The sequence below is a fragment of the Lithobates pipiens genome, unplaced genomic scaffold (genome assembly GCF_037356315.1).
Source record: "Lithobates pipiens isolate NorthernLeopardFrog02 unplaced genomic scaffold, aLitPip1_a1.2 Scaffold_4, whole genome shotgun sequence".
Classification (NCBI taxonomy): Eukaryota; Metazoa; Chordata; class Amphibia; order Anura; family Ranidae; genus Lithobates; species Lithobates pipiens.
This window is the reverse complement of record NW_027507852.1, coordinates 1,106,295-1,132,157: the sequence shown is the minus strand read 5'-3', so window position 1 is coordinate 1,132,157 and position 25,863 is coordinate 1,106,295. Positions and strand designations below refer to the sequence as shown.

Here is a 25,863-nt window from a genome sequence, read left to right as displayed (position 1 = left end):
ATCATAGTGTAAACACCCAGTATAAACAATTATTGAAATAAAAATTGTACTAAATAAGTAAGAACAATAACAGCGCTGTATAACAGTATCCCAAATGGCTAAATCTCACTCCCAGGGACACTTCGGGAATGCGAGATGACGTCATTGTGTTTTGCTCTGCCCTATGCGTTTCATCAAATATGATGTCTTCCAGAGTTGTATTTCTGGTAAGCCTTTCATCCTGTCTTGGAGGTGGTGGCGATTTCCTTGGAGGCTGATTCTCAATATTGCGATTGAAAACACCTGTATGCAATGCTTGAGGGGCTTGAAAATTCCCATAATTAGTGGACTCTTTTTGGCATTTATGTTTTTGGAATTTTTTAGTTTTTTTTGTAATTTCATGCAGTAGATTAGAGCACAATGTACTATATTTGTGTTTACTATGTCTAATTTCACATTGCATGCTAGCAGCTTATCTTCTTTATTTTTTTTCATTTGGTTATTGCACTAGTTCCACGAGTGTGGTTTCATTTGTTGTATGATACTGAGTTTAGCTATTTAAACAGTTTTTTAGATAAACATGTAAAAGAAATCAGTTTGTTTTGAAAATAATCTTATCAATATGTGTTAACATTGTAACAAACTATTTGAATGTACAGATTGTAGTTATATATATGCAGTGCTGCAGCCATATATGATCATTACCTGCTTTAGGCCCTTTTCCCTACTTTACAGTTCTGCACAATGGTTGTGCTTTATTGCTCTGTCTCTTGGGTCAAGCCTATAAATCAGCTGATTCATTTAGGGATTGTTCATACCAGGTGCAGTCAGGTATGTTTTCAAATGGATACTGAACACGGGCACAGTAAAATCAATGTTTTACAATCACCCTAGTTCACACCATTGTGTTCAGTTCCAGTACAGCAGCATGCATTTTTTGCACCAGAACACATGTGCATATGTGTAGCTGCACTGGAATGCACATACATATACATTTTCCAAATGAAAAAATGTTCTGTACCTCATTAAAAACACACTAGAAAGACATTAAAATGTGTTAAGAAGGAAAATTGAAAAAAAACAGCATTTTTGCTTGCACATGATTGGCTGATGGAAGTCAGCAGAGCTTCTGCTCATTTAGTAAGCTCTGGAGCAATTGCTCTTGCAGAGTGCAACTGCATTTTGCAAAGTGCACAGTCTGATTGCCTTTAGTAAATCAACCCCTATGTATTATTAAAGGGAGAGGAAGACTGGATTTAAAGGGGGGGTTAAAGTGGTATTACACACAAAAAAATTAAAATAAATATTAAAATTCTTAAAAAAAACAGTTAGGGAATTTTTTTTAACTCACCTCTAAATGCCTGTTGCTAGGGGGTCCCTTGTAGTCTGCCTCCTTCAGTGCCTGGGCTGGTGACATCACTTTCCCTCGGCGCAGGAAGGGCTCAGCTCTGCCCCCTCCCTCCTGTCAGTCATCTGGGTCACGTGACAGGTCCCAGATGACTGCCCGGCCAATCACGGCACACAACGCCACTCGTGCATGCGCAGTGGGTGCTGTGAAGCCCACAGTTGCAATGATATACCATGGTTAGTTTACAGGGGGAGGGCAGAAACTGTATTTCAGGTGATAAAGGGGGCTAAATTACACAGCACAAGCACTCTGCTGGTATTCATGCTTTAAAGGAACAGGATCCTTTTTTTTTTTTTTTTTAGGTTAACAAACGCTTTAAGTTCATAGATAATTTGTTTATTATGATTAATCAACTGGATCTTATATAATGAAAAGACATCTGGCAAAATGATAATGAAAGACATCTGGCACTTGATAATAAAATATAGATGTGGCCAAATAATTTGTCCTGAATTGGTTACCCATTGACATTTTTCCTTCCAAATACATCCACCCAGGGATCAGAGAGAGTGACTGAAATTGGTAAAAAGCAAATGAAGATTGGGAAACAATATACACAATTGTACACAAAGGGTCTCTGAATGTTTACGCACAAGAAAATGCTTATAAACTCATTACCAGATGGTATAGAACCCCTCTCAAACTCCATCATATTTATCCTTCTGTATCCTCACAATGCTGGCGATGTGGAAATGAACACGGCTCATTATTGCACATATGGTGGTCATGCAGCAAGATCCAACCTTTCTGGAAGAAAGTTCAAGCTTTAGGCTGGGTTCACACTGCTGCGGGGGGAGATCCGGATGTGATTCGCACCGCAAATCACATCCGATCTCCGTAGCGATGCGAGTTCAGCCATACAGATAGTATGGCTGAATTTGCATCGCTCCCGCAGCAAACTCGCACGGGACCCTTTTTTTGGTCCGCAACAGAATCGGATCGCATGGGGGTTCACACCATGCGATCCGATTCCTGTGCGAGTCGGCAGATCGCACTGCGATATGCGGACGGATCTGGGGGTGTCATTAACATATCATTGACACTCCCAGCCGTCCGCATAGGGCAGTGTGAACTGCCGGCGGGAGCAATGCGATGCGGGAAAACGCCGCGGATTTGCGGCGTTCCCGCATCGCAGCGGTGTGAACCCGGCCTTAATACAAACCATCACCACATACAAACTAGATTACACACCAGCACAATTTCTTTTACACTATCCTGCAAAACCAAAACGTACCTACCTGCACTCACTGACTATGCACATGATCATGGCAGCTAACATGTGTATCCCTAGAAAGTGGCGCTTATCTACCCCACCATCAATAAGAGATTGGTTAGAGCGCATCCAAAGAACTGCTGAAATGGAAGAATTGATCCATCAAGCAAGAGACACCCCTTCCAAATTTGTACAAACATGGTCATGCTGGCAACACTTTACCACCACACAAGAATATCACGCTTTGCTTACTGGATGAAGGATATCTACCTCATTATTTAAATGAATTTACCAAGTCATGATTGTGCTTTATACTTATAATTACCCCTTATTATTCTCCTTGAATCCTTTTCGCACCCCTACTAACCTTTTATATATGAATATATAGTCGCATTTCCTTACTTTAGGAAACACCTGTTGTATTATACACTGAGCTCCTTTGGGAGACTCCTACCATATCTACACCTGTCGATATCTGCCAACACTCCTGGATCTTACTCTCCTTCTAAGAAACCTTCTCTCCAACGATACTATCCCTCCCCCTCTCAGATAGACCTTTCAAACTCTTTATTATTTTTTATTTTATTTTTTTCTCTTCCTCCAACATATGATAACTTTGGATCCTTATGATCGGCACATAGTTTTGTTACAGATTCTGTTTATTTTATGTAATTACTTTCCAGTCCTAACTTCATACCTACACACTATTCCTTTGACCAACTTTTCATACACTTTGATCCTATACTATATTATAGTATCCGGTCACAGTGAGTTCCGATTTGGGGTGACTGGATACTGTTTTTTTTATTGTCTAACATACATGAATTACCCATGGTCACTGAAATAGTTGTAGTATCACCTTCCCCCTCCCACGAGGTTTCCCAATAAGCTCTATCATATATATATATATATATATATATATTTTTTTTTTTTTTCTCTTCTCTTCTCTCAGTTTATTTTGTTTTGTAACCCTTGATATTGAATGTCGCAGTTTAGCATAACGTTTACTTCAAAGCTAGACCTAATTATTTTGTTTTACAACTCCGTAGATTGCTGTTTGTAAAGATCTACGTTTTCCAATCTGCTTTCAATCTTTTGTTAATGTTAATATACTGTTATCAATATTGTATACCTGACAAAATCGAATAAAACGTTATTGAAAAAAAAAAAACAAATGAATGAGAAGCACATATTCCCAAATGACTGGATAATGGTATAGTTGCACATACAATGGAGGATGGAGTTCCCTGACTGGGACCAGGGCCGTCTTTAATATTGACTGGACCCTGGGCAAACATTTTCTTGGACCCCCTCTTCCATGCAATTTCACTCTCCACATGCTTTGAGACATACAATAAATGGCAGCTAGACTGAAAATCAGTTTCCTGAATCAGATCAGGTAGCGATTGGAATTGGTTTCCAGAGGTTACAATGTATCATAACCACTCACTTACTGACTGCTAGAGGTTACAGCACACATTATGGCTCACTGTTTATTTTCTATAGGTTGCAGCACATGACTTTTGCTTATTGATTAGTTGCTAGAGATTACTGTACATCAATATTGCTCACTGATTGATTGCTAGAGGTTGCTGGAAATCTATACCACTCACCAGTTGGTTGTTAGAGGTTACGGCACATTATTACTGCTCACTGATTGGTTCCTAGAGGTTTCTGCATATCTTTACTGCTCAATGATTGGTTGCAAGAGGGTAGTGCACAGCCTTACTGCTCACTGAATGGTTGCTAAAGGTTACAGAACATCATCTCCTCAATGCCTGTACATCCACCATGGACTGGGGAGGTGAGGAGACCCTTCAAAAGACAGAAAACTCTTAGGGATCCTAGGACTCCAGGGGTCAGTGACAATGCTGGGGGGTTGATGGAATCAGTGGCAGTGGTGGAGGGATGAGATTAGTTAGGAGGCAATACACTATGACAAATTCTGAATCATGTAGAGCAAACCGGGAAATGTTTGGCAAGTATATAGTGGGGGATTCTACCAATGTAATGGGGAATTTGCAATGACCACCAATGTGAGGGGGGATTTACATTGACCATCAATGTTAGGGGGAATTTGCACTTACCACCATGTAACAAGGGGATTTCACGCCACCCACCAAAGATTTGTACTGACCAATATAAGGTGACACTTCTACACAGACCACCAACGTTAGGGGGGATTTACACAGACCACCAATGTTAGGGGGGATTTACACGTCCACCAATGTTATGAAGAATTTACACTGACAACCAATGTAATGGGGGATTTTACATCAACAGCCAATAAAGGGAGGTTTCTACAATGGCCAGCAATGTAAGGGGGATTTACACTCACCACCAATTTAAAGGGGGCTTTTACATGGACCACCAATGTAAGGGAGGATTTAAAACTGACCACAAATGCAAGTTTGGATTTTATTAATGATTACCAATATAAAGAGGAGTTTCTACACTGGCCACCAATGTAATAGGGATTTACACTGACCACTAATGTAATAGGAGCATTCACAGTAACCACCAATGTAAAGAGGGATTTATACTGAGCACCAATGTAAGGGGGGCCTTCACACTGGCCACTAGTGTAAATGAAAGGATTCTACACCAAACCCCAATATAATGGGAAGAATTACACTTACCACCAATGTAATGTAGACATTTAGCCTGCGTTCACATTTGTGTGTTGGGAATGCATTCAAAATCACTTTCCTAACTCCACAGAAACATGCTGCCCCTTAGCAGATACACAGAAGTGCCATTAATTGTTAATGACACCCTAATGCATCGGCTGAGATGTGCGTATTCACAGGCACCAAAATTCAGGGTGCTGTGGTACCATGTTCTTTTGAAGAAGGGTTCCACCTCCAATTGGCTTACCTTTGCTGAACAGGCTGATGTTAGGCTTAATGACTATAGTTGTAGGCAGGACTTTCAAGCATGCTCCTTTACCTCCCCAGTGGGCAGCATTCAGCAGAAGTGATGGTAGATATGACCTCAGGGGGACATGATATACATATGAATGCCGGGGTCTGCAATTATTTATATATTAATGCTGCCACTATTTACATATCAATGCAGGTTATTTATATGGAAACACAGGGTCTGCAGGTGAGTCATCTGTACATGGCAACAGGGCAGAGCTGGGCAGCAGCAACAGAACTTCACACTGAGATATCGGGAGACAGCATGGGACTGAAACTTCAAGGAACAAGGCAATTCAAACTGGGATAGTTGGCAAGTATGAGGCAGCTGCTTTGGGCCCCACAACAATGATGGGGCACAGGGCAGCTTCCCCTTTTGCCCTGTCTTAAAAATGGTCCTGACTGGGACTACCCATGAAAATATAGTTAATCAACTGAATACCTTAGTTAATAAAGGAGAAGGTACCAAGACCACCAAGTGGTTTGTTTGAAAGTTACTGAGGCTTATCTGATATATGACATAAGACTGCAATGTGCCATATCAGAAAATGTTTGGATGTACTGAAGCTAAGGACTATTCAAAACCAACAGGCAATAATCTGAGATAATTTGGCTGTCATTTTACATTTACTGTATATACTATTTTGTCTCATCAACCCCATTTATATATTATCTGTTACGCAGATTTTTAAATAATATACTGTATATATACAAGGCAATTGCACGTAAGTTTTTGCCTGAGCTGTTGGTCAGGCTACTGTTTATTTTGTAGACTAATTAAATAAATTCATTAAAAAGCTAGTTTTAGCTCCATATATATTCCAAGCTGTCAATCTCTTGAGTTTAATCCTTGTACTTGGACATGCTGTAAACTTTAAGGGCATAAAAAATAATTGCCTTCTATGAAGCTATGTGTATCTTTTTTTTTCCTACATATTCACTGGGGTTGATTTATTAAAGGCAAACAGACTGTGCACTCTGTAAGTGGAGTTGCTCTCGCTTTCCCCTGAGCTTAGTGAATATGGTGACACTGCTGATTTCCATCATCGAATTATGGGCAAGCAAAACTGCTGTTTTTTTTTTTCCTTGCACCTGATTGGTTATTCTTTACAAAGGGAAGTTTTACCACATTCACAGCTTTTGGGAAAATGAGCGCAACTGCACTTGCAAAGTGCACAGTCTATTTGCCTTTAGTAAATAAACCCCATTATGTAGTAAAATATGAAAAGTATTTCTGTAAAATTATGGATACATAACCAATCACCATCAAACACCATCTTTACAGTGTTTGAAATGAACTACTTGCTTACTGGGCAACTAAACCCCCCTCCTGCCCAGACCAATTTTCAGCTTTTAGTGCTGTCATGCTTTGCACGGCCATACAACACTGTACCCAAATGAAATTTTTATCATTTTTTTTTCCCACAAATAGAGCTTTCTTTTAATGGTATTTGATCACCTCTGCGGTTTTTATTTTTTTGTTAAAAAAATGAAAAAAGACCGAAATAAAAAAAAACACACACAAAACCGTTTTACAGGTAATTTTACTCCTTCGTTGATGCCGCCGATGAGGCTAAACTGATGGGCACAGATAGGCTGCACTGATGGGCACTGATAGGCTGCACTGATGGGCACTGATAAGGCAACACTGATGGGCACTGATAAGGTGGAACCGATGGGCTCTAATAGATGGTACTGTTGGGCACTGATGAGGTGGCACTGGTGGCCACTGATAGGTGGGCACTGATGGGTGGTACTGATGGGCAGCACTGAAGGGCATTGATAGGTGGCACTGAGGGGCACTAATAGGTGGCACTGATAGCTGGCAGTGATGGGCAATGATGGGTGGCAGTGATGGGCACTGATAGGTGGCAGTGATGGGCACTGATCTGCACTGGTAGTTGACACTAATAGGAAGCATTGATGAGACACTGGCACCACTGGTGGGCATTGATAGGTGGCACTCATGGGCATTGATAGGTGGCACTGATTGCTGACACTTATGTACTGGTGGGCACTGATTCGTGGCACTATGGACACTGATTTGTGGCACTGACAGGCAGTAATGGTGGGCACATATGAGGCGGCTTCGCCTCTTCCTCTTCGGGACTGATGTCCCTTCAACAGAAGGCGGTGATCGGCTTTTTTTCTTCTGAGGCTGTCAGCATGAGAAGAAAAAAAATGTTTACCGATCTTCTGTTTACATCACATGATCAGCTGTCATTGGTTGACAGCTGATCACGTGGTAAGGGGCCGGGATCGCCCCCTTACTCCAATCTGTGATCACTCGAATCTCATTCAGGGGGGCATGGCGAGCGTGCAAAGGGGAGGACGTCTATTGATGGCCTCCCAGCAAAGTAGATCCATGCTGTAGCCATCATTCGGCTATAGAGCAGATCTGAAGAGGATGACGTATTACTGCCTCCCTGTACCTCCCTATTCTATTCTTTACCATTCTTACACACTCAGGGGGTGACTCAGTTCAAGCGGGCACTGCGCATGCACAGATTATTCTATAGATACTATTGGAAAAGCCACGTACTTGTAAGCCTGCAGATAGATTTTTTTTTCATTAGGACCTGTGAAGACTTGGCAATACATGCACAGTACTTGATAGCCTGTCTGCTCAGATAAGGTTGAGAGCACTTGCAAAATAATTAAAATGGATAAACCATTAATTTAAAAAAAAGTTAAAAAGTTAACAATGAGGATTGAGGAGCTTCTACTTGCTTATAAAAATAATATATATCCTTTATTACAGCAATTCATATATAAAAATCTCACATTTTATACTACACCTTACTCCACAGGACCAACATGTCATCAATGTACCCCCAGCCAGAGTGCCACTCACTGAGGTACATCAAGGACACTGTTCCTCCCATAAATTAGGATGTAAATATGCATAAGACAGGGCCCATGAAAAAAAAGTTGACAAAAAGTTGTCACTAAATGATATATTGCTCACACATGCCATAGTTATATGTGGAATTGCACCCCAAAATATATTCTGCTGCTTCTCCTGAGTACGAGGATACCACATATGTGGGACTTTTTGGGAGTCTAGCTGCGTACGGCACCCCGAAAACCAATCACTGCCTTCAGGGTTTCTAAGGGTGCAAATATTTGATTTCACTCCTCACTACCTATCACAGTTTCGAAGGCCATAAAATGCCAAAATAACACAAAATTCCCCCAAATGACCCCATTTTGGAAAGTAGACACCCCATGCTATTTACTGAGAGGCATGTTGAGTCCATGAAATATTTTATATTTTGCCACAAGTTGCAGGAATTTTACAATTTTTTTTTTTTTTTGCACAAAGTTGTCACTAAATGATATATTGCTCACACATGCTATGGGCATAAGTCAAATTACACCCCAAAATAAATTCTGCTGCTTCTCCCGAGTACGGGGAGACCACATGTGGGGGACTTTTTGGGAGCCTAGCCACGTACGGGACCCCAAAAACCAAGCACTGCCTTCCGGATTTAAATATAAAATGCTACCAAAAAAACTGTTAGCGATCGCAGGGATCAGGCCTGACTCTGTGATCGCTGCAGTTATGTGTTTAGTGTTTTGTAAGTGACAGTGATCGATCGATACTGCACTTGGGTGGGCTAGGCAGAGGGGCAAAACGCAGGTGCTAGCAGGTATCTGGGCTGATCCCGCTAACAATGCGTTTTTTTGGAACCCTAAACTGCTGGGGATGCTAGTATAGATCTGATCAGATCAGATATTGATCAGATATTGATCTGTTCAGATTCTATACCACTACGGGAGGTTTATGCTTTGCGTGTGGGTGTTAGCGGTACTGGCACTAACCTAGCGCTGCCTGGGGCGACGCAGACCCTGACCCTAAAACCTAATTGATATCACCCGCCGGGTAATAAATGGTGGATGCCCTGATGATATAAAAAGCAAACTAACCAGGGTCACCCGTAACACTTATACGGTGATCACTGGTGAAAGGGTTAACTAGGGGCAATCAGGGGGTTCAAATTTTTATTAGGTAGTATATGGGGGTCCCTGGCGCTATATAAAAACCTGACGGGGAACCTAAATAACTAACTGGCTAACCAGCGTCACCAGTGACACTTATACTGTGATCGCTGGTGAAAGGGTTAACTAGGGGCAATCTGGGGGTTAAAACCATTATTGGGTAGTATATGGGGGTACCTAACGCTATAAAAACCTGGCGGTGAACCTAAAAAAATAACTAGCTACCTAACGACACTAGTGACACTAATGCAGCGATCAGAAAAACGATCGCTTAGTGACACTGGCAAAAGGGGGTGAAAGGGTTAACTAGGGGCAATCAGGGGGTTAAAACCATTATTGGGTAGTATATCGGGGTACCTAGCGCTATAAAAACCTGGCGGTGAACCTAAAAAAATAACTAGCTACCTAGCGGCACTAGTGACACTAATGCAGCGATCAGAAAAACGATCGCTTAGTGACACTGGCAAAAGGGGGTGAAAGGGTTAACTAGGGGCAATCAGGGGGTTAAAACCATTATTGGGTAGTATATTGGGGTACCTAGCGCTATAAAAACCTGGCGATGAACCTAAAAAAAAACTAGCTACCTAGCGACACTAATGCAGCGATCAGAAAAATGATCGCTTAGTGACACTGGCAAAAGGGGGTGAAAGTGTTAACTAGGGGCAATCAGGGGGTTAAAACCATTATTGGGTAGTATATCGGGGTACCTAGTGCTATAAAAACCTGGCGGTGAACCTAAAAAAATAACTAGCTACCTAGCGGCACTAGTGACACTAATGCAGCGATCAGAAAAACGATCGCTTAGTGATACTGGCAAAAGGGGGTGAAAGGGTTAACTAGGGGCAATCAGGGGGTTAAAACCATTATTGGGTAGTATATCGGGGTACCTAGCGCTATAAAAACCTGGCGGTGAACCTAAAAAAATAACTAGCTACCTAGCGACACTAGCGACACTAATGCAGTGATCAGAAAATTGATCGCTTAGTGACACTGGCAAAAGGGGGTGAAAGGGTTAACTAGGGGCAATCAGGGGGTTAAAACCATTATTGGGTAGTATATCGGGGTACCTAGCGATTTAAAAACCTGGCGGTGAACCTTTGGCTTTGTGTGCCTGTGTGTGCCTACATGTCAGTGTATTGTTGGTGCACACTTACTTTGTCTTCTCCTCGTAGTCCGGTCAAAAAGATCGCCCTGAGGAGAATGACATCACTTCCTCCCTGCCTGTGTATACAATACACAGTGGGAGGAAGCTTCTCATTCGCCAGGAGCGATCAAAAGGGGATGGCCAGAAACCAACGGCCATCCCCTCATCTCGGATCGCTCCTGAAGCGAACCGGACCGCCGTATCCAGCGGGAGGGGGTCCGATCGGACCCCCCACCCGCTGGAAGGCAGGCACGTATTTGTACGTGCTTGTGCCTGCCGGTGCCATTGTAATGACGTACAATGGCAATACGGCGGTCCTTCAGTGGTTAAAGAAACTTTGAAAAACTTGTTTCCAGGGGTTAGGCAGTGCTATCTTAAGTATTGTTTTCTGAGTCCACAGTGGAGTGTATTTCCGCCCTTACATTGAGCACTTCCTGTACCGTTAACCAAACCTCCTTCTCAATCCGTTTCTATGGCAACCCTGCATCCCTGCTCATAGCTGACTTGCTTTATTTCATAGTGTTTACTTGTGCCGATTGTCTAATGTTTGCCTCTGTCAGTCTTATCAGCTTCAACAGTAGCAGTAATGGCCAGGTTTACACTGCATGTGATGTCACATGGTCACATGGTGTGTAGGAGGGAGCTCTGAATGATACTGCAGCCTCCTGGGATTTCAGTGGTGTGCCGTAGGAAGTCCTGATAACAGATAGATAAGCACATAGAGAGTGTGCCGTAAATCATGGGAGATCTGGGCATGCTCAGTGACATCATTCTAAAGAACAAAAAGGATTACAACAATACTAAGCAACTAAGGAGATATCTACAAGCAGTGTTCATTAGGGGTTTTTTTATGCTGATTTACATAGGACAAAGTTGTGGGGGAGAGTTTATAACCACTTTAACTTTTTCTTTATTGGTGGTCTGTCTATTTTGCAAGTGTATAGTAAGTTAACAGTAAGTATATAGTAACTTAAGAGAATTGACAGATCGTACTCTTACAGTTTTATAATTTTGTTATGAAAGGTTGAAAGGTTGAGAGCACTGCTTGGCTGAATCAAGTTGCCCATTAAACTAAGGTTAGTAAAAGGATGTATAGGCAGAATGGCAAGGCGGTGAGAGGCAGGTAAGACTAATTTTTTAAAGACACAGAATCTTTTAACCACTTTCCTACTAGGCACTTAAACCCCCCTCCTGCCCAGACCAATTTTCAGCTTTCTTGGCTCTCACACTTTGAATGACAATTACTCAGTCATGTAATACTGTACTCAAATGATTTGTCCTTTTTTTTTCATACAAATAGAGCTTTCTTTTGGTGGTATTTGACCACCCCTGGGTCTATAAATGAAAAAAGACTGAAAATTTTGAAAAAAAAATATTTTTTTCTTTGTTTCTGTGATAAAATTTTGCAAATTATACATTTTTCTTAATAAATTTTGCCCACAATATATACTGCTACATATCTTTGGTAAAAATAACCCAAATTAGTGGATATTATTTGGTCTTCGTGAAAGTTAGAGAGTCTACAAGCTGTGGTGCAAATCATAAAAAATTTATCACACCTGATGTACTGATGGCCTATCTCATTTCTTGCGACCCTAACAAGCCAGGAAAGTACAAATACCCCCCAAATGACCCCTTTTTTGAAAGTAGACATTCCAAAGTATTTAGTAAGAGGCATGGTGAGCTTTTTGATGTTGTAATTTTTTCAAAATGAAGATTTTTGTTTTCACACAAAATTGTCATTGTAATAGGTTATTTCTCTCACATGGCATGTGTATACCACAAATGACACCCCAAAATACATTCTGCTACTCCTCCTGAGTATTACGATGGCACATGTGTGGGACTTTTCCTCAGCCTGGCCACATAGAGAGGTCCAACATGCAGGGAGCACCATCACGTGTTCAAGAAGCATCAATTACACATCTTTCATTGTTGACTACCTATTACACTTTTAAAGGCCCTGGAGCACCAGGACAAGGACACATGACACTGATGAGGCACTGATGACAGATGGCACTGATATGGTGCACTGACGACACGTGACACTGATGACAGATGGCACTAATATGTGGCACTGATGACAGATGGCACTAATATGTGACACTGATGAGAGATGGCACCAATGACACATGACACTGATAACAGATGGCAGGTAGCACTGGGGGCAGGTGGCACTGGAGACAGGTGGCACTGGGGACAGATGGCACTGACAGTTGGCACTGGGGACAGATGGCACTGGGGACAGATGGCACTGATGGGTGGCACTGGAGACAGTTGACGATGATGGGTGGCACTGGGGACATTTGGCGCAGATAGGTGGCACTGGGGACAGGTGGCACTGGGAACAGATGGCACTGTAGGCACTTTGTTGTGAGATTTTTCACTCACCGCTGCAGCCATTCGCTCTCCCTCCTCACACGCTGTCTCTGTGTGAGGAGGGAGAGCCAGCGATGAGAGATGTTCTCATATGTTTACATACGAGATCATTTCACATTGGAAGCTCCGATCACATGCTAAATGGCCGCTGTGATTGGCCATTTAGCACGATCTGTGATTGGCTGCGTCCAAGGGACACAGCCAACACAGAATTTTCCTGATGCACGCCCGCGGCAGCGTGCATTAGGGAAGTAAACAGGAGGACGTCCAGGGATGCCCTCCTGGCAATTGCCATCCACGCTGTAGATGTCTTTTGTCTATAGCGCGGGCGCGAAGTGATTAAAAATGCTGGCAACTCCATGCATTAAAGTGTTTGTTACCTCAAAATATTTCAGATATGCGCCTGCTGTACCATGTACTTGTATGAAAAAGTATCCTGTTCTCTTTGTATTGCTTCCTTTATGTGAAATCCCTGATGTTCCTACCAGTCCCTCTGTTTTCCTATTTAAAAAAAAATGAGAAGACTAAGCAGAACACACTGTGGTCAGTTCTCTACTTGCGCTGGGAACTCAGCTGGCTCTCCTCCAATGATTACACTTGACACGCCCCCACTGCACAGCTATTCACTGGGAAGATCATGTAGCAAAAATGTAGGTAGTAGGACTTTAAATACCCCTCCAGTGAACACAAAAATACAGTAATAAAAAAAATACGAAATTTTATTTCTACCAATAAAATATATAAAAAATAAATTTTGTATAGCTGCTTGTGTATTGAATAACAACAATTATCATCTACTGCAAACATTCATGACTTTGGTCGAGATATAGAAATAAGATCGACGCATTTCACAGAATTTCTCACTTCTTCAGGACCTCCTATCTCTTCCATCATCTTCTTACATCAATTTATTTGAGGGAAACATTTCCTAACTCCAAAAACTAGATAGCACTATAGTATCATAGGGAATATTTTGGGGACCCCCAGGCCATCAGAACTAATGTTGCATTAGAAGATTTCTCCTCTATTACTTTTCTGGGGACAACACAAAATGAAGGATTTTCTTTACTTTCACTTTCAATGATAATGGTAAACAGGGCAAATAGAGAGGATGAATCTTTCTAACGGGGCACAGACAGCAATAAAAACTGACAGTGGTGCTAATCCATCTTCATTCTATCCAAAACAAAACAAAAAGTTTTGCCTTCAGGTATACTTTAACTCTCCTGGCGGTAATCCCGAGTGTGTCTCGGGGTTAAATTTCAGTACCATTAGCGGTAACCCTGAGCCACACTCGGGATTGCATTGCAGAATCCTGGTCCAGGTAACTTACCTTGTCCCCAATAAAATATGAGGGGGACATTTTAAGACTTTGTATGGTTCACATATACATGTGCCTCCATCCCTGGTTCAGGTACACAAGAAAAGGGAGATTGGGATTTTAGATGAGGCAATTGACTAGTGGAGGTTAGGTTGTAAAAGCATTTAATTTGCATGAATGGATATACAAGTACATAACAATTCTACAAGAATATGTAAAAAATAATTACATTTATATACACATGCACCCAGTGCATGATCATCAAGATAACATGATTGCATGCATATTGGCTTCACGGAATGGAGTATAAAATGAATTGATAAGTAAATGTTCATATATATATATATATATATATATATATATATATATATATATATATATATATATATATATATATATATATATATATATATATATATAGACATGTCATCATCACAACACATTGCAATGTTATAAACGTATGGAAATAGTGTAAGCAGCATGAGATGTAGATAGTAGGTCTGGATAGGTTCCTATTGGCAGGCATATGACTGCATACTAGATTTCCAACGCATTTCGTGTATAGCACACTTCCTCAGGGGCGGATGCTCAAAAGTATCTACAAAATATAGGATATAATTAGTCTAATATGGCACCAAAAGTAACAGGAACAGGCAAAATTGCCAATCCTGAATACTTCCATGAAATTAAGTATATTGATGTAAAGTAAGTATGGAACCAGGGCCAGAAAGATTTGTCTTTCCCGGGAGCTGAGGTACTCAAATGTCGCGCATCAGCAGGGCACACACCCAGGGTCCCCAGAACACAGATCCCCAATCTTCATGGTGTATGAAAGTGAGGAAAAGTAAGAATATTCAACGATTCTGTGTTAAATAAAAATAATAATAATATCCATGAATAAGGTAGTATACAAATAGGTTGAGTTGAAAATAAATAGTAAGATAAGACCACGGTGACAGTGAATCCATGTGCAAGTGAGGTTTTAAGTGGTGAACCACGAACCAAGGAGACAAGAATAAGGAAAAAAGTATACTGAAAACACCATGACCAGTTCCAAGGCATCAAGACACAATAGGTAAGAGATGACTAATTGAAAAAGGCATTGTGAAAGGATAACATGGTAAGTACCTGGGGTGTGGGCATAAGAGGAAGAAGTTCCTGTGAAGTGCAGCCTATCCAACTGTGTGGTAGGGAGAACTGTGTCTGGGGAGGTGCTATATATACGGCCACCGATCCGGGCGGTAATCACCTTGTCCCCAGGATCCTGTAATGTTCCCCTGCCAGATCATCTGCCCGATGCTCTGTGTTCCGGGCTCCGTTCCCTGCAAGCATCGTGACGCATGGGGGTGGAGCCCGGCGGCAAATTCAAAAAGGGTGTAAAATACATAACACATACAGCACACTGTAATCTGTAAGATTGCATTACTGTATCAATTACTGTATCAAATAATTTCACCTCCCTTTTGTCCAGTGCCCTGCATGCACTTTCAAATTATATATACCGTTCTTTCTGCCTAGAAACTTGAGATTGTCCATGGCAACCAAAAAGTGTCCTTCTACATCAAAAGTGGTTTTAGACCAGCTACAAAGCAACAATAGTAAATTAGAACACTTGCAAAATTGAGCGATAGTGAATTGTGAGGAAATTCATTTTATTATTATTATTATATTATTTTTTATAATTATTTATAGTTATTTATTATATTATAATTTATGATTTTGTGTTTCAAACTTTATCATACCCGGGATGTCTACTAGACTCTTGTTTGGACATATTTAAGTGAGTTATTCCTAAGAATTACAGGCCTACAATACAATACACCACATTTCCACGCAAAACATTGTACCGCTTTGAGACGTACAAATCTGTCATAATCATTCCGCCAGGGAGGTTAACACACTTACTGCTTGTTGTGGTGTGCTTTGTTAAAAAAGAATTGTGCGTGTACCTTTTTTAGTGCATTTTAGCTCATTAGACAATCCATTCAAATAAATTGGCTGCCTTAACCAATGATATAAATTGGCCCGTAAGAGGAAAAAAGCCTGAATAAAAAAATGAACGCAGCCAGCACATCCAAGGATTAGCAAGCTTTATTTTGCTTTAAGACATAGTTTAAACTCCTAATATAAAGTCATATATGTAAATAATTAAAATACCTGTCATAGCCAAGTGCCTCTTGCAATTTATGCCTTTTCTGCCTCCATTTTTTTTTGAATTGGGAATTGACAAATATAGCTTATTACTATATTGGAAATAATAATATATTGGAAATAATATCTGACAGGTAATCCAATATCTAACAATGTGTGCAAATGTCTTCAGTGGGTGTGGTTGGATAATGATTGCTATTGCCTCATATTTTCACTCCCACTTTTGTTTTATATAAAAGTGCTTTTAAACCCTTATACCCACTGAGGTGACTAGCCTCAGGTGATAAATAGCGAAAAAAAAAATATTCCTACATATAATGTACCAGTTTACCTGCAGCCTTCTGTCCTCAGCAGCCTCCTAAGGCATACAGTTTACACAGTAGTTCTGAGATCAAGAGGGCAGTGGGTGGTGATCTGATGCCACACACTGCACAGCATAGAGCAGGGAGCTGAGTGTAATCTGAGACCAGAGAGGAAACAATGGACACACGCCCCTCTACACAGTCCCATAGGGAAACATGCACAGTTAACTACATATTGTGTGCTGGGGGGGGGGGGGGGGGCTGTTTTCTAGGGTCCTATGGTGTTAAGTTAGACTGTCAGAAGTCTCTCATGCAGATAGCAGAGAAAGAAGAGATCAGACAGAAACCACACTTAGTGCTATAGATTGAGGCAAGTAGAAACTAGAGAAGGATATGCATTGTTCATTTTTTGCTTCAGACGTTTACAACCACTTTAAACCAACTAACCTGATCCATGATTATGTTGATCACAGCTCCCACTTTGAAAGAATTAGTAAATGTGTGCTACTTTTTAAGATCCTTGTCTGCATTCACCTTTTTTTGTCTGTCTTTTAGAAGCCCCCTAAGTTTCCTATTTACTGCACTAGAGCTGAAGACATAGAAAATAGGGACGATTGCTACACCAAAGCTATTAAGAGCAAATGTAAACTGATAAGGAAGAAAAACTTTTAGACTGACCTCACATATGGAATAGCCTAAAAGTAAAAGAATACTCTGATAAACCATAACGATATGCATTGGACAAAAAAGAGCCCCAAAACTAAATGCAGCTAGATAGAGAATCTTTCTGATTCTTTCTTGTTGTTCTTTGGGAACCGAGGGAGAGTTCTTCAAGGCACGGCAGATGAAGTGGCCAAGGAGGCAAAGCAAACTCAATGGTGAAAAGTTAAATATAAATGAGAGCATTAAGTCAAGAACAGCCCATTCTGTTGCTAATCTGAAATACGGAAAGCATTTGCTTGTATTGGTATCGGTCAACACTTGTTCAGTAACTGAAATGGTTGTCACTATGGACCACAGGGTAAAGCTGACTGATCCACATACCCAAATGGAGGAAAGTCTTTTATATTTCAGAGGTTGCTTCACGGCCATATACCGAACAAGAAACATCCAAACAAGAAATACAGCAGCAGTTCTTTGTACAATCTTGGGGATAAGACGAAGAACATGGCAGACTAAGGAGCCAACTGTAAAGATGTTCAAAAGATAACTCACTCCAAATGGTAGAACCAGACATTCTAATATTGCAGCACCCAGAAGATTGACCGCATAGAAAGGCAGACCCAGTAACCTTCTGACCTCTGGCCATATTGCCCATAGTACCATAACGCTGAGTATTAGACCCAACAATGTATTTCCAATATAGATACAGGAGAGAAGAATTGCATATTCTGCTGAAGTAGAGCTGCATGAAGATACATTTCCATAAGAAACACCTTGTATGGAGATGTTCAGGTTATAAATTACACTCGTGGCCATCCTAAATAAAAGCACCTGCAAAAAAAAAGATGACATCAAATTAAAGTGTGCAGTATTAGACTATAACCTGCCAAATGCTGCAGTTTAGTACATACGATTTATTGCATTTAATGTACAACTGAAGGCAAAGGGAGGGTTATAACCCCTAACAGTCTTTGTTGCCATCTGTGTCCCATTGGGGAAATTTCCTTTCACTTCCTGTCCCATAGCCACAACAAGGTAGTGAGAGGAACATGAGGGAATCCCTGGTTGTCACTAGAGTCACCAGAACTAGTATCCCCACTGAAAGATTTCCCCTCTGTTCCTGGTGACAACGCTATTTTTTTGAGATTTTATATCGCTTTCACTCTCAATGGTAATGATAAACAGGACAAATAGAGGGGGTGAATCTCCCTACCATGGGGACAGTCAGCAATAAAAATTGCCAGGTGTTCTAATCCTTGTGCACTCTAAAAATGCCAGTTGCGTGGCAAGTCACTGACTGAGCAAGTATGCTACAAATATACCTCATAGGGGTTGGTTTACTTTCACACGGGGGTAGGGTTGCCACCTGTCCAGGATTCACCCGGACAGTTCGGGTTTTGAATCATGTGTTCGGGTTTCAGTCCACCTGAAACCCGGACACATTATTCAGACCAGGCTGTGGCTGAGTGATTTGGCCACAGCCACTGTGTGCCAAGGCGCACTCTGTGCATTATATTACTACTCTCCTTGGGCACCCAAATGTATCCCAGGTCTTTAATAATCCTATAGTGTTTACAGCAAAAAAGAAATTAAAAAATTCCCTGTGTTGCAAAAGTGTTCGGGTTTGGCTTGAAGAAAAGGTGGCAACCTTAGGGTGGGGCTGCTTACATATATACAGGTGTGTGTGTGTGGGGGGTGCTGACATATATACAGGTGTGTGTGTGGGGGGTGCTGACATATATACAGGTGTGAGAGGGGCTGACAAATATATAGGTGTGTGTGGGGGGGGGGGGGGGGTCTGACATATATACAGGTGTGTGGGGGGGGCGCTGACATATATACAGGTGTGTGGGGGGTCTGACATATATACAGGTGTGTGGGGGGGCGCTGACATATATACAGGTGTGTGGGGGGGTCTGACATATATACAGGTGTGTGGGGGGGGGGGGGGGGCGCTGACATATATACAGGTGTGTGGGGGGGTCTGACATATATACAGGTGTGGGGGGGCGCTGACATATATACAGGTGTGTGTGGGGGACGGGGGCCCCTGTGTGTTCACCGTAAAGCACCGCACATTTAAGCAGGGTTTTAGTGGCTCTTTTGCTGCGCTTTTTGGCCGCTAGCGAGGAGCTTTTAACCCCAAAGAAGGGGTTAAAAAATCCCACGTTGCAGCGCTTCCGAAACGCTTTTCAGGTGCTTCAGAAGCACTTACCATTCATTGCAATGGGCAAGGGCGTTTTGGTAGCGCTGCATACAGAGCTTGCAAACCACCCCAAAGATGCTGCCTGCAGGAATTTTTCTAACGTCCCGCAAGCACACCACCCGGGTGTGAAAGCACTCATTATAATGAATGGGAGACAGATTTCAGGTGCTTTACAGGCGCTATTTCCAGATCTAAAATGCCTGAAAACTGCCGCAGTGTGAAAGGGGTCTAAAGGAAAAATTGCACTCTGCAAGTGCAGCTGCTCCAGAGCTTAGTAAATGAGGTAAGTCTTAGCTTTGCAAAGAATTAGCAAACTCGAGCAAGAACAAAAAACTGCATTTTTGCTTGCACATGATTTGGATGATGGAAGTTAGCAGAGCTTCCCCTCATTTACTAAGCTCTGGAACAACTGCTCTTGCAGAATGCAACTGCACTTTGCAAAGTGGAGTCTATTGCCCTTTTTGAAAAACCACCCCATGGGGTCAGACCTTCTGATCTCTGTGCTTATGTTGGGTTAGTGACTCAATAGGAGACGGAGGATAAGAATGACAGGCAACTAGCATTTTTAATAGGAGAGCTCAGTAATAGCAACCTATATATTTCTATCAGTATAGGTTTCTGTTTGGTGTGGCATTACTGTACACAAGATATGCATACAACAGCCTTAAAGAGGAAGTAAACTTCCTTTGATGACATTTACCTATAGGAAAGCCTATAATAAAGCTTAACTATAGGTATTGTAAATATCTCCTAAACATGTACCTTTTAGGAGATATTTACATTACATGTAGCCAGTGACATCATGAAGGAAGAGCCACGGGTGCCGTTCTTTCCGAGCCCTGTGCCATCAATGGCGGCACCCGTGCACATGCGCGGGAGTGACATCGTTGCGGATCCGGTCACTCACAGCGCTGGAGCCCACGAACCCAAAAGTAACTCCAGGAAAGATGTCAGCTGTCTCAGCAGGGTGCGGGCGCCGCTAGAAGGCTTAGTTCTAAGGTAAGTATTTCATAATGAGCTAGTATGCGATACATGCTAGCTCATTATGCCGTTGTCTTACAGGTTTTTTTTTTTTTTTTTTTTAGTTTACAACATCTTTAACTACATCAACAATAGCTCAGATATGTATAAATGAGTAGTTGGTACTTTCTCCTGGTCCATATGCTAACTGTAATGCACCATTAAAAGCTATGAATTTACTTCATTAGATAGGGATGTACTTTGGGATATAGAGAATTTATTTTTTATTTTTACTACTGCTATCTTGTTAGGAAAGAACTTCTTTAAAAGCAAAAACTTCCATAATAAACATACAATGACTCTCCTCTTACTGTTATGGATACAAAGCAGCCACTACACGCACGCACACACCTGTGCTATTTCAATGTAGAAGAAAATAGTGTTAAAGAAAGTGGAAAATGACTGGTAGAATCAATAAGTAATAAAACAATGTTACAAAGGGGGACTTAATGCTAGGGACAGTCTGCAATTGTCATATTTTATTTTGGCTCTCACTTTAACCACTTGCTGCCCAGGCAAATTCTGACATTTCTCATATACTTGTAAAATTTGCGTTTTTGTTTTTTTCACGAATATTACTAATAACCCCCAAACATTATAAAAAGGGGGTTGCACTACCCTGGAGGACATGTACCAATGCAAAAAAATAAAAAAATAAAGTTTTTAAAAATTCCCAGAGCAGTTATTTTTTTCTTCCTCTTTTTAAGGAAAAAAGAATTTTAAATTGAATTGCCGGTAAATGACGTCTCCTTCCTGGCTACTGTTTTTTGGTTTTTTTTGTAATCAAAGTTTTATGGAAATTTTTTCATACTGTATGCTGTGTAACCTATGATATTACTGATATACCTTATGATTGCTGGCTACTGTTTTTAAAAATGAATCAGTGTTAATTTGCACTGCCTGATCTGCAAATTTATATAGACTTCAACAAACTGAAAAGCCTTACTAAGTTGCCTAAAATCCTGGAGGTAAGACACAGGGGCGGACTGACAACTCCTGGGGCCCCGGGCAATAGGAGATTATGGGGCCCCCAGGCAATCAGAGATTATGGGGCCACACAGTATACACACACAGTATACAATCACACAGTATACACATACATGTACACACAGTATATGCAGACATGTTTCTATTGGCTGAGAAGGTACTGGAGAGGTGGGGCAGCTATAATCTCAGGATTTTTAGACCAAAAGGATGTCGGTAAAGGGCATTTCAGAGACAGATGTAAAAAAAACACAGATTTTTACATACTGTCCCTGGTTTTATGAGGCTGGCAACCCTGATGGGGCCCCCTAGTGGCCCAGGGCCCTCGGGCAGTGCCCGAGTGGCCAAATGGTCAGTCCGCCCCTGGTAAGACATGCTGCTTCTGAATAGTATGATCCAATAAGCAGTGCTCACTGCTATTTATTTATTGCAGTACATGTGAAATGTTAGTTTGCTTAAATGTATGTGCTCTGTTTTTTTTTTTTTTTTACTTAAAACATATCAATGTAATTTCAAAAGTCATTTTAATATATTTCAATCTGTAGCTTAAATTAAAATCATACCTGGTGATCTTGCCATGAAGGTCCTCATGCAGTCACGTCCTGTTATAGTATAACAATGCTCCGTCCCTGTCTCCAAATTGTTCTTTGCGTTGTCACAATGTCACAGGGACTTCCAATGGAAAGGACAAGCGACTGTTTTCACTTTGCATGCATGGTCTACTGTCACTATCAGGAAACCAGCCCTGAGAATCATCACGAAACCATCACTGGAGTACATGTAGACAGTGAGTGGCTACAAAGAGGATGTGGGAGATCATATTAAAAAAAAAAAAAAGACAATTATATATGATATATTGTTTTAACAAACTGTCATTAGGGTTTACATTTAATTTAATGCTATCTAGAATCCTTACAGTTTACCCAACACTTTAACCTGGCCCTTGTTGCTTAACCCCTAAGCTTACTGGTAGCCATACACACTTCAATTTTTATTATTCCATTAATGTGCGGTTCGATCAAAGGGATTGGATCTGTACACAATTGAATAGGCAAAACTTCCAGGCCAATCAATTTAGGCCAGATCTGATCAAACGGAGTCCATCACCCAGGGAGGAACACTATTGATCGTTTTGTAATGGTTGACAGCACTGACATGCTTTGGTCAAGAATTCAATTGTATTTCAGTCAGGTTATGAGATTGCATCACATGTTTGCAATCATATCTTCAAAACATCGCTTGAAATCCATTCCTTTTGTTTGGCCTATCGATTAAATGGGTTGTACACTATAGATTGATTATCTCTATCGAGTGAGATTGATCAGAAAAGTATTTTAAATCATTTATTGAAGCATGTATGGACACCATAAGGGTTTCCATACACTTTGCACAACCTTTGTAAAATCGACTTTAGACTTTGCAAAATTAAAGTGGAAGATCAGTCAAACACTACCTATACTTAAATGTACGCCCACCTACATTCTAAGCCTGTTCTAACTATCCTGTAAAGGAAAGATGTGCATACTTACCTATGCTGAGGGTGTTCTGGTCCAGTCACATGATAGCCAATAACTGCTGTAGATCCTGGGCGATGATCTCACCTATAGGCTAACTATGGGGCATCTGTTGTTGGCTGTCCCTCCTCTACACTGAAGCCAGAGCTGGGACCCATTCATGTAACTGGACCAGTGTGCCCTCAGAATAGGTAAGTATAGGTATCTTTTCTTTCACAGGGTAGATAGAATAGGCTTAGAATGGGGGGTGCGAGTAGATTTAAAGTGGTTGTAAAAGCTGAAGGATTTTTACTAGGGTTGTCCCGATACCGATACTAGTATCAGTATTGGGACCGATACCAAGCATTTGTGCGATTACTTGTACTCGTATAAATGCTCCCGTGCCTAATGCGAAACCTGCTAGAGGTGGCACAACTAGAAGTCAGCAGGCGGAGTCAGCGGGCAGAGTGAGTCTTCAAGCATTGGAACTAGGTAAGCTGGCAGGGTACAGGGAGCAGCCGCATTATCCATCGGGATCGGTGATTGGAGCTGTCACATTCAGTAATGGAAGTGACGCTCCATGTCGTTGTCAGCAGTTGAACATCCCGATGCCCATCTTGGTACACCCTGCACTCGGCTGCAGTAAGCCAGCAGCGGACATCTTGTTACATCCAACCCACATAGTTCAGGCTGGGTGTTAACAAAATGTCTGCTGTTGCTTTTATCCAGCTGAGTGCAAAGAGTACTAAGATAAGAGTCGCAGGCAGCATACCATTCCTTTCTTCTCATGTCATTTATTGCTGGCTGCATTTCAGTGCCTGCCTATCAGTGCCCATAAATGCCAACTACCAGTGCCCAATGCCCATAAGTGCCGCCTACCAGTGGCAGTCATCAGTGCCAGCCACCTGTCAGTGCCATCCATCAGTGCCAGCCATCAGTCAGTGCCCATCAGTCTGTTCCATCAATCAGTGTCCATCCATTAGTGCCCAGCCAATCTGTATTGTGCTTTGAAAACTGTCACGTGACATAAAAATAAAGTATTGGTAATCGATATCAGCAAGTATTGGAAAAAAAGTATCGGTACTTGTACTCAGCCTTAAAAAAGTGGTATCAGGACCCACTATTTTTTTTTCCTTCATGCATATGCATGAAAGCAAATAATCTTCCATGTGCTGCTCCCCCTACAGTCCCCCAATACTAACCTGAGCCCCCTCTCGATCCAGCGATGTGCATGGGAGCCTCAACTGTCTCGGCTCCCTTTCTCCTCATTGGCTGAGACAGCAGTGGGAGCCATGGCTTGCAAGGCTGTCAATCATGGCCAGTGACCCAATGAGGAGAGAGTGAGTGAGTCTTAGGCTGGGTTCACACATTGGATGTGGGTTTCCACGCATCCAATTCCCATAGCAGGAGATTGTGATCGGCTCTCAATGAAGTCGGTTCACACATCTCCGCAGCAGCTCTGGTGGAAATTGCACAGGAGTCCTGTACGTCTTTTGGTCCATTTCAGGTCTGAATTCCGCCAGAAATTTGGGCTGAAATCGGACCTATAACAGTGAATGGAGATGCACCAGATTCCTGCTGTGAGCCGCTGCGATCTCCAGTGTGAACCCAACCTTATGGACACATAGAGCAGGGCTCAGGAACGAACACGCACCTGTGCCCCCAAAGCAAGCGGCTTGCTATTGGGGGCAATGGTCAGGGGGAGGAGCTAAGAGCACTGAGGGGGGACCTAATAAGAAGAGGATCAGGGCTGCTCCGTGCAAACCCATTTCACAGAGCAGGTAAGTATAACATGTTTTTAATTTTAAAAAAAACCCTTAACCACTTCCGGACCGCCGCACGCTGATGTACGTTCCTACTTTGGGGAAGGATATCGTTATGGCAGCAGCTAGCTGCCATAACCCCAGTATCCCCACGTTCGGCCAGCGGTCTGGTACAAGATAAAAGTGGTCTCTGCGGTGGATTCGCTGCAAGATCACTTTTATCTATGGCGGGAGAGGGGCGCCCCCTCCCGCCGCGATCCGTGCCCTCTGCCGCTTACCGGAGCCGTCGGCAGCGGTGGAGGAGATCACTTCTGTCTCCTGGGTGCACGTGGAGACGAGTGAGGGGAATATGGCCCCCACCCATCTCCATGACACTGCAGGGCGAAAGCAACGTCATAATGTCACTTCTGACCATAGCTCTTAAAGGGGCATTTTTTTTTAACCGCTTCCCGACCGGCACACGCTGATGTACGTCAGCAGAATGGCACGGACAGGCAAATGGGAGTACAGGTACATCCCTTTAAATTTGCCACCGTGTCATCGCGTACACGCACCGGGACCTCCGTGAATCTGATTACGGGTCCTGTGGATTTGATCGCTGCGCCACAGTTAGAAACACTCCATAGGGCTCACTTAACCCCTACACTGCCACATAGTGGTTAACCCCTTCACTGCCAGTGTCATTTACACATTTGTATAGCACTGATTGCTGTATAAATGACAATGGTCCCAAGAATTTATCAAAAATGTCCGATGTGTCCACCATAATGTCGCAGTCAGTTTTTTTATATATTTTTGGGGGATATTTATTATAGCAAAATGTAAAAAATAATGCTTTTTTTCAAAATTGACGCTCTTTTTTTGTTTATAGTGCAAAAAATCAAAACCGCAGAGGTGATCAAATACCACCAAAA

At 41.9% G+C, this 25,863-nt stretch overlaps 1 protein-coding gene across 1 annotated transcript; it reads right to left on the bottom strand.

The window, feature by feature from the left end:
• Positions 1–14,811: 14,811 nt before the first annotated feature.
• Positions 14,812–22,479, bottom strand: LOC143956682 (G-protein coupled receptor 4-like). The gene is made up of 2 exons (XM_077466875.1): positions 22,257–22,479; positions 14,812–18,314 (listed from the first exon to the last, which is right to left on the bottom strand). Exon 2 carries the CDS (start codon positions 18,297–18,299, stop codon positions 17,325–17,327), a length of 975 nt encoding a protein of 324 aa, XP_077323001.1. The 5' UTR covers positions 18,300–18,314; positions 22,257–22,479; the 3' UTR covers positions 14,812–17,324.
• Positions 22,480–25,863: the final 3,384 nt, after the last annotated feature.

Excerpts from the sequence above, each read along its gene's own strand:
- LOC143956682 (XM_077466875.1), bottom strand. The coding sequence starts at position 18,299 with ATGGCCACGAGTGTAATTTATAACCTGAACATCTCCATACAAGGTGTT.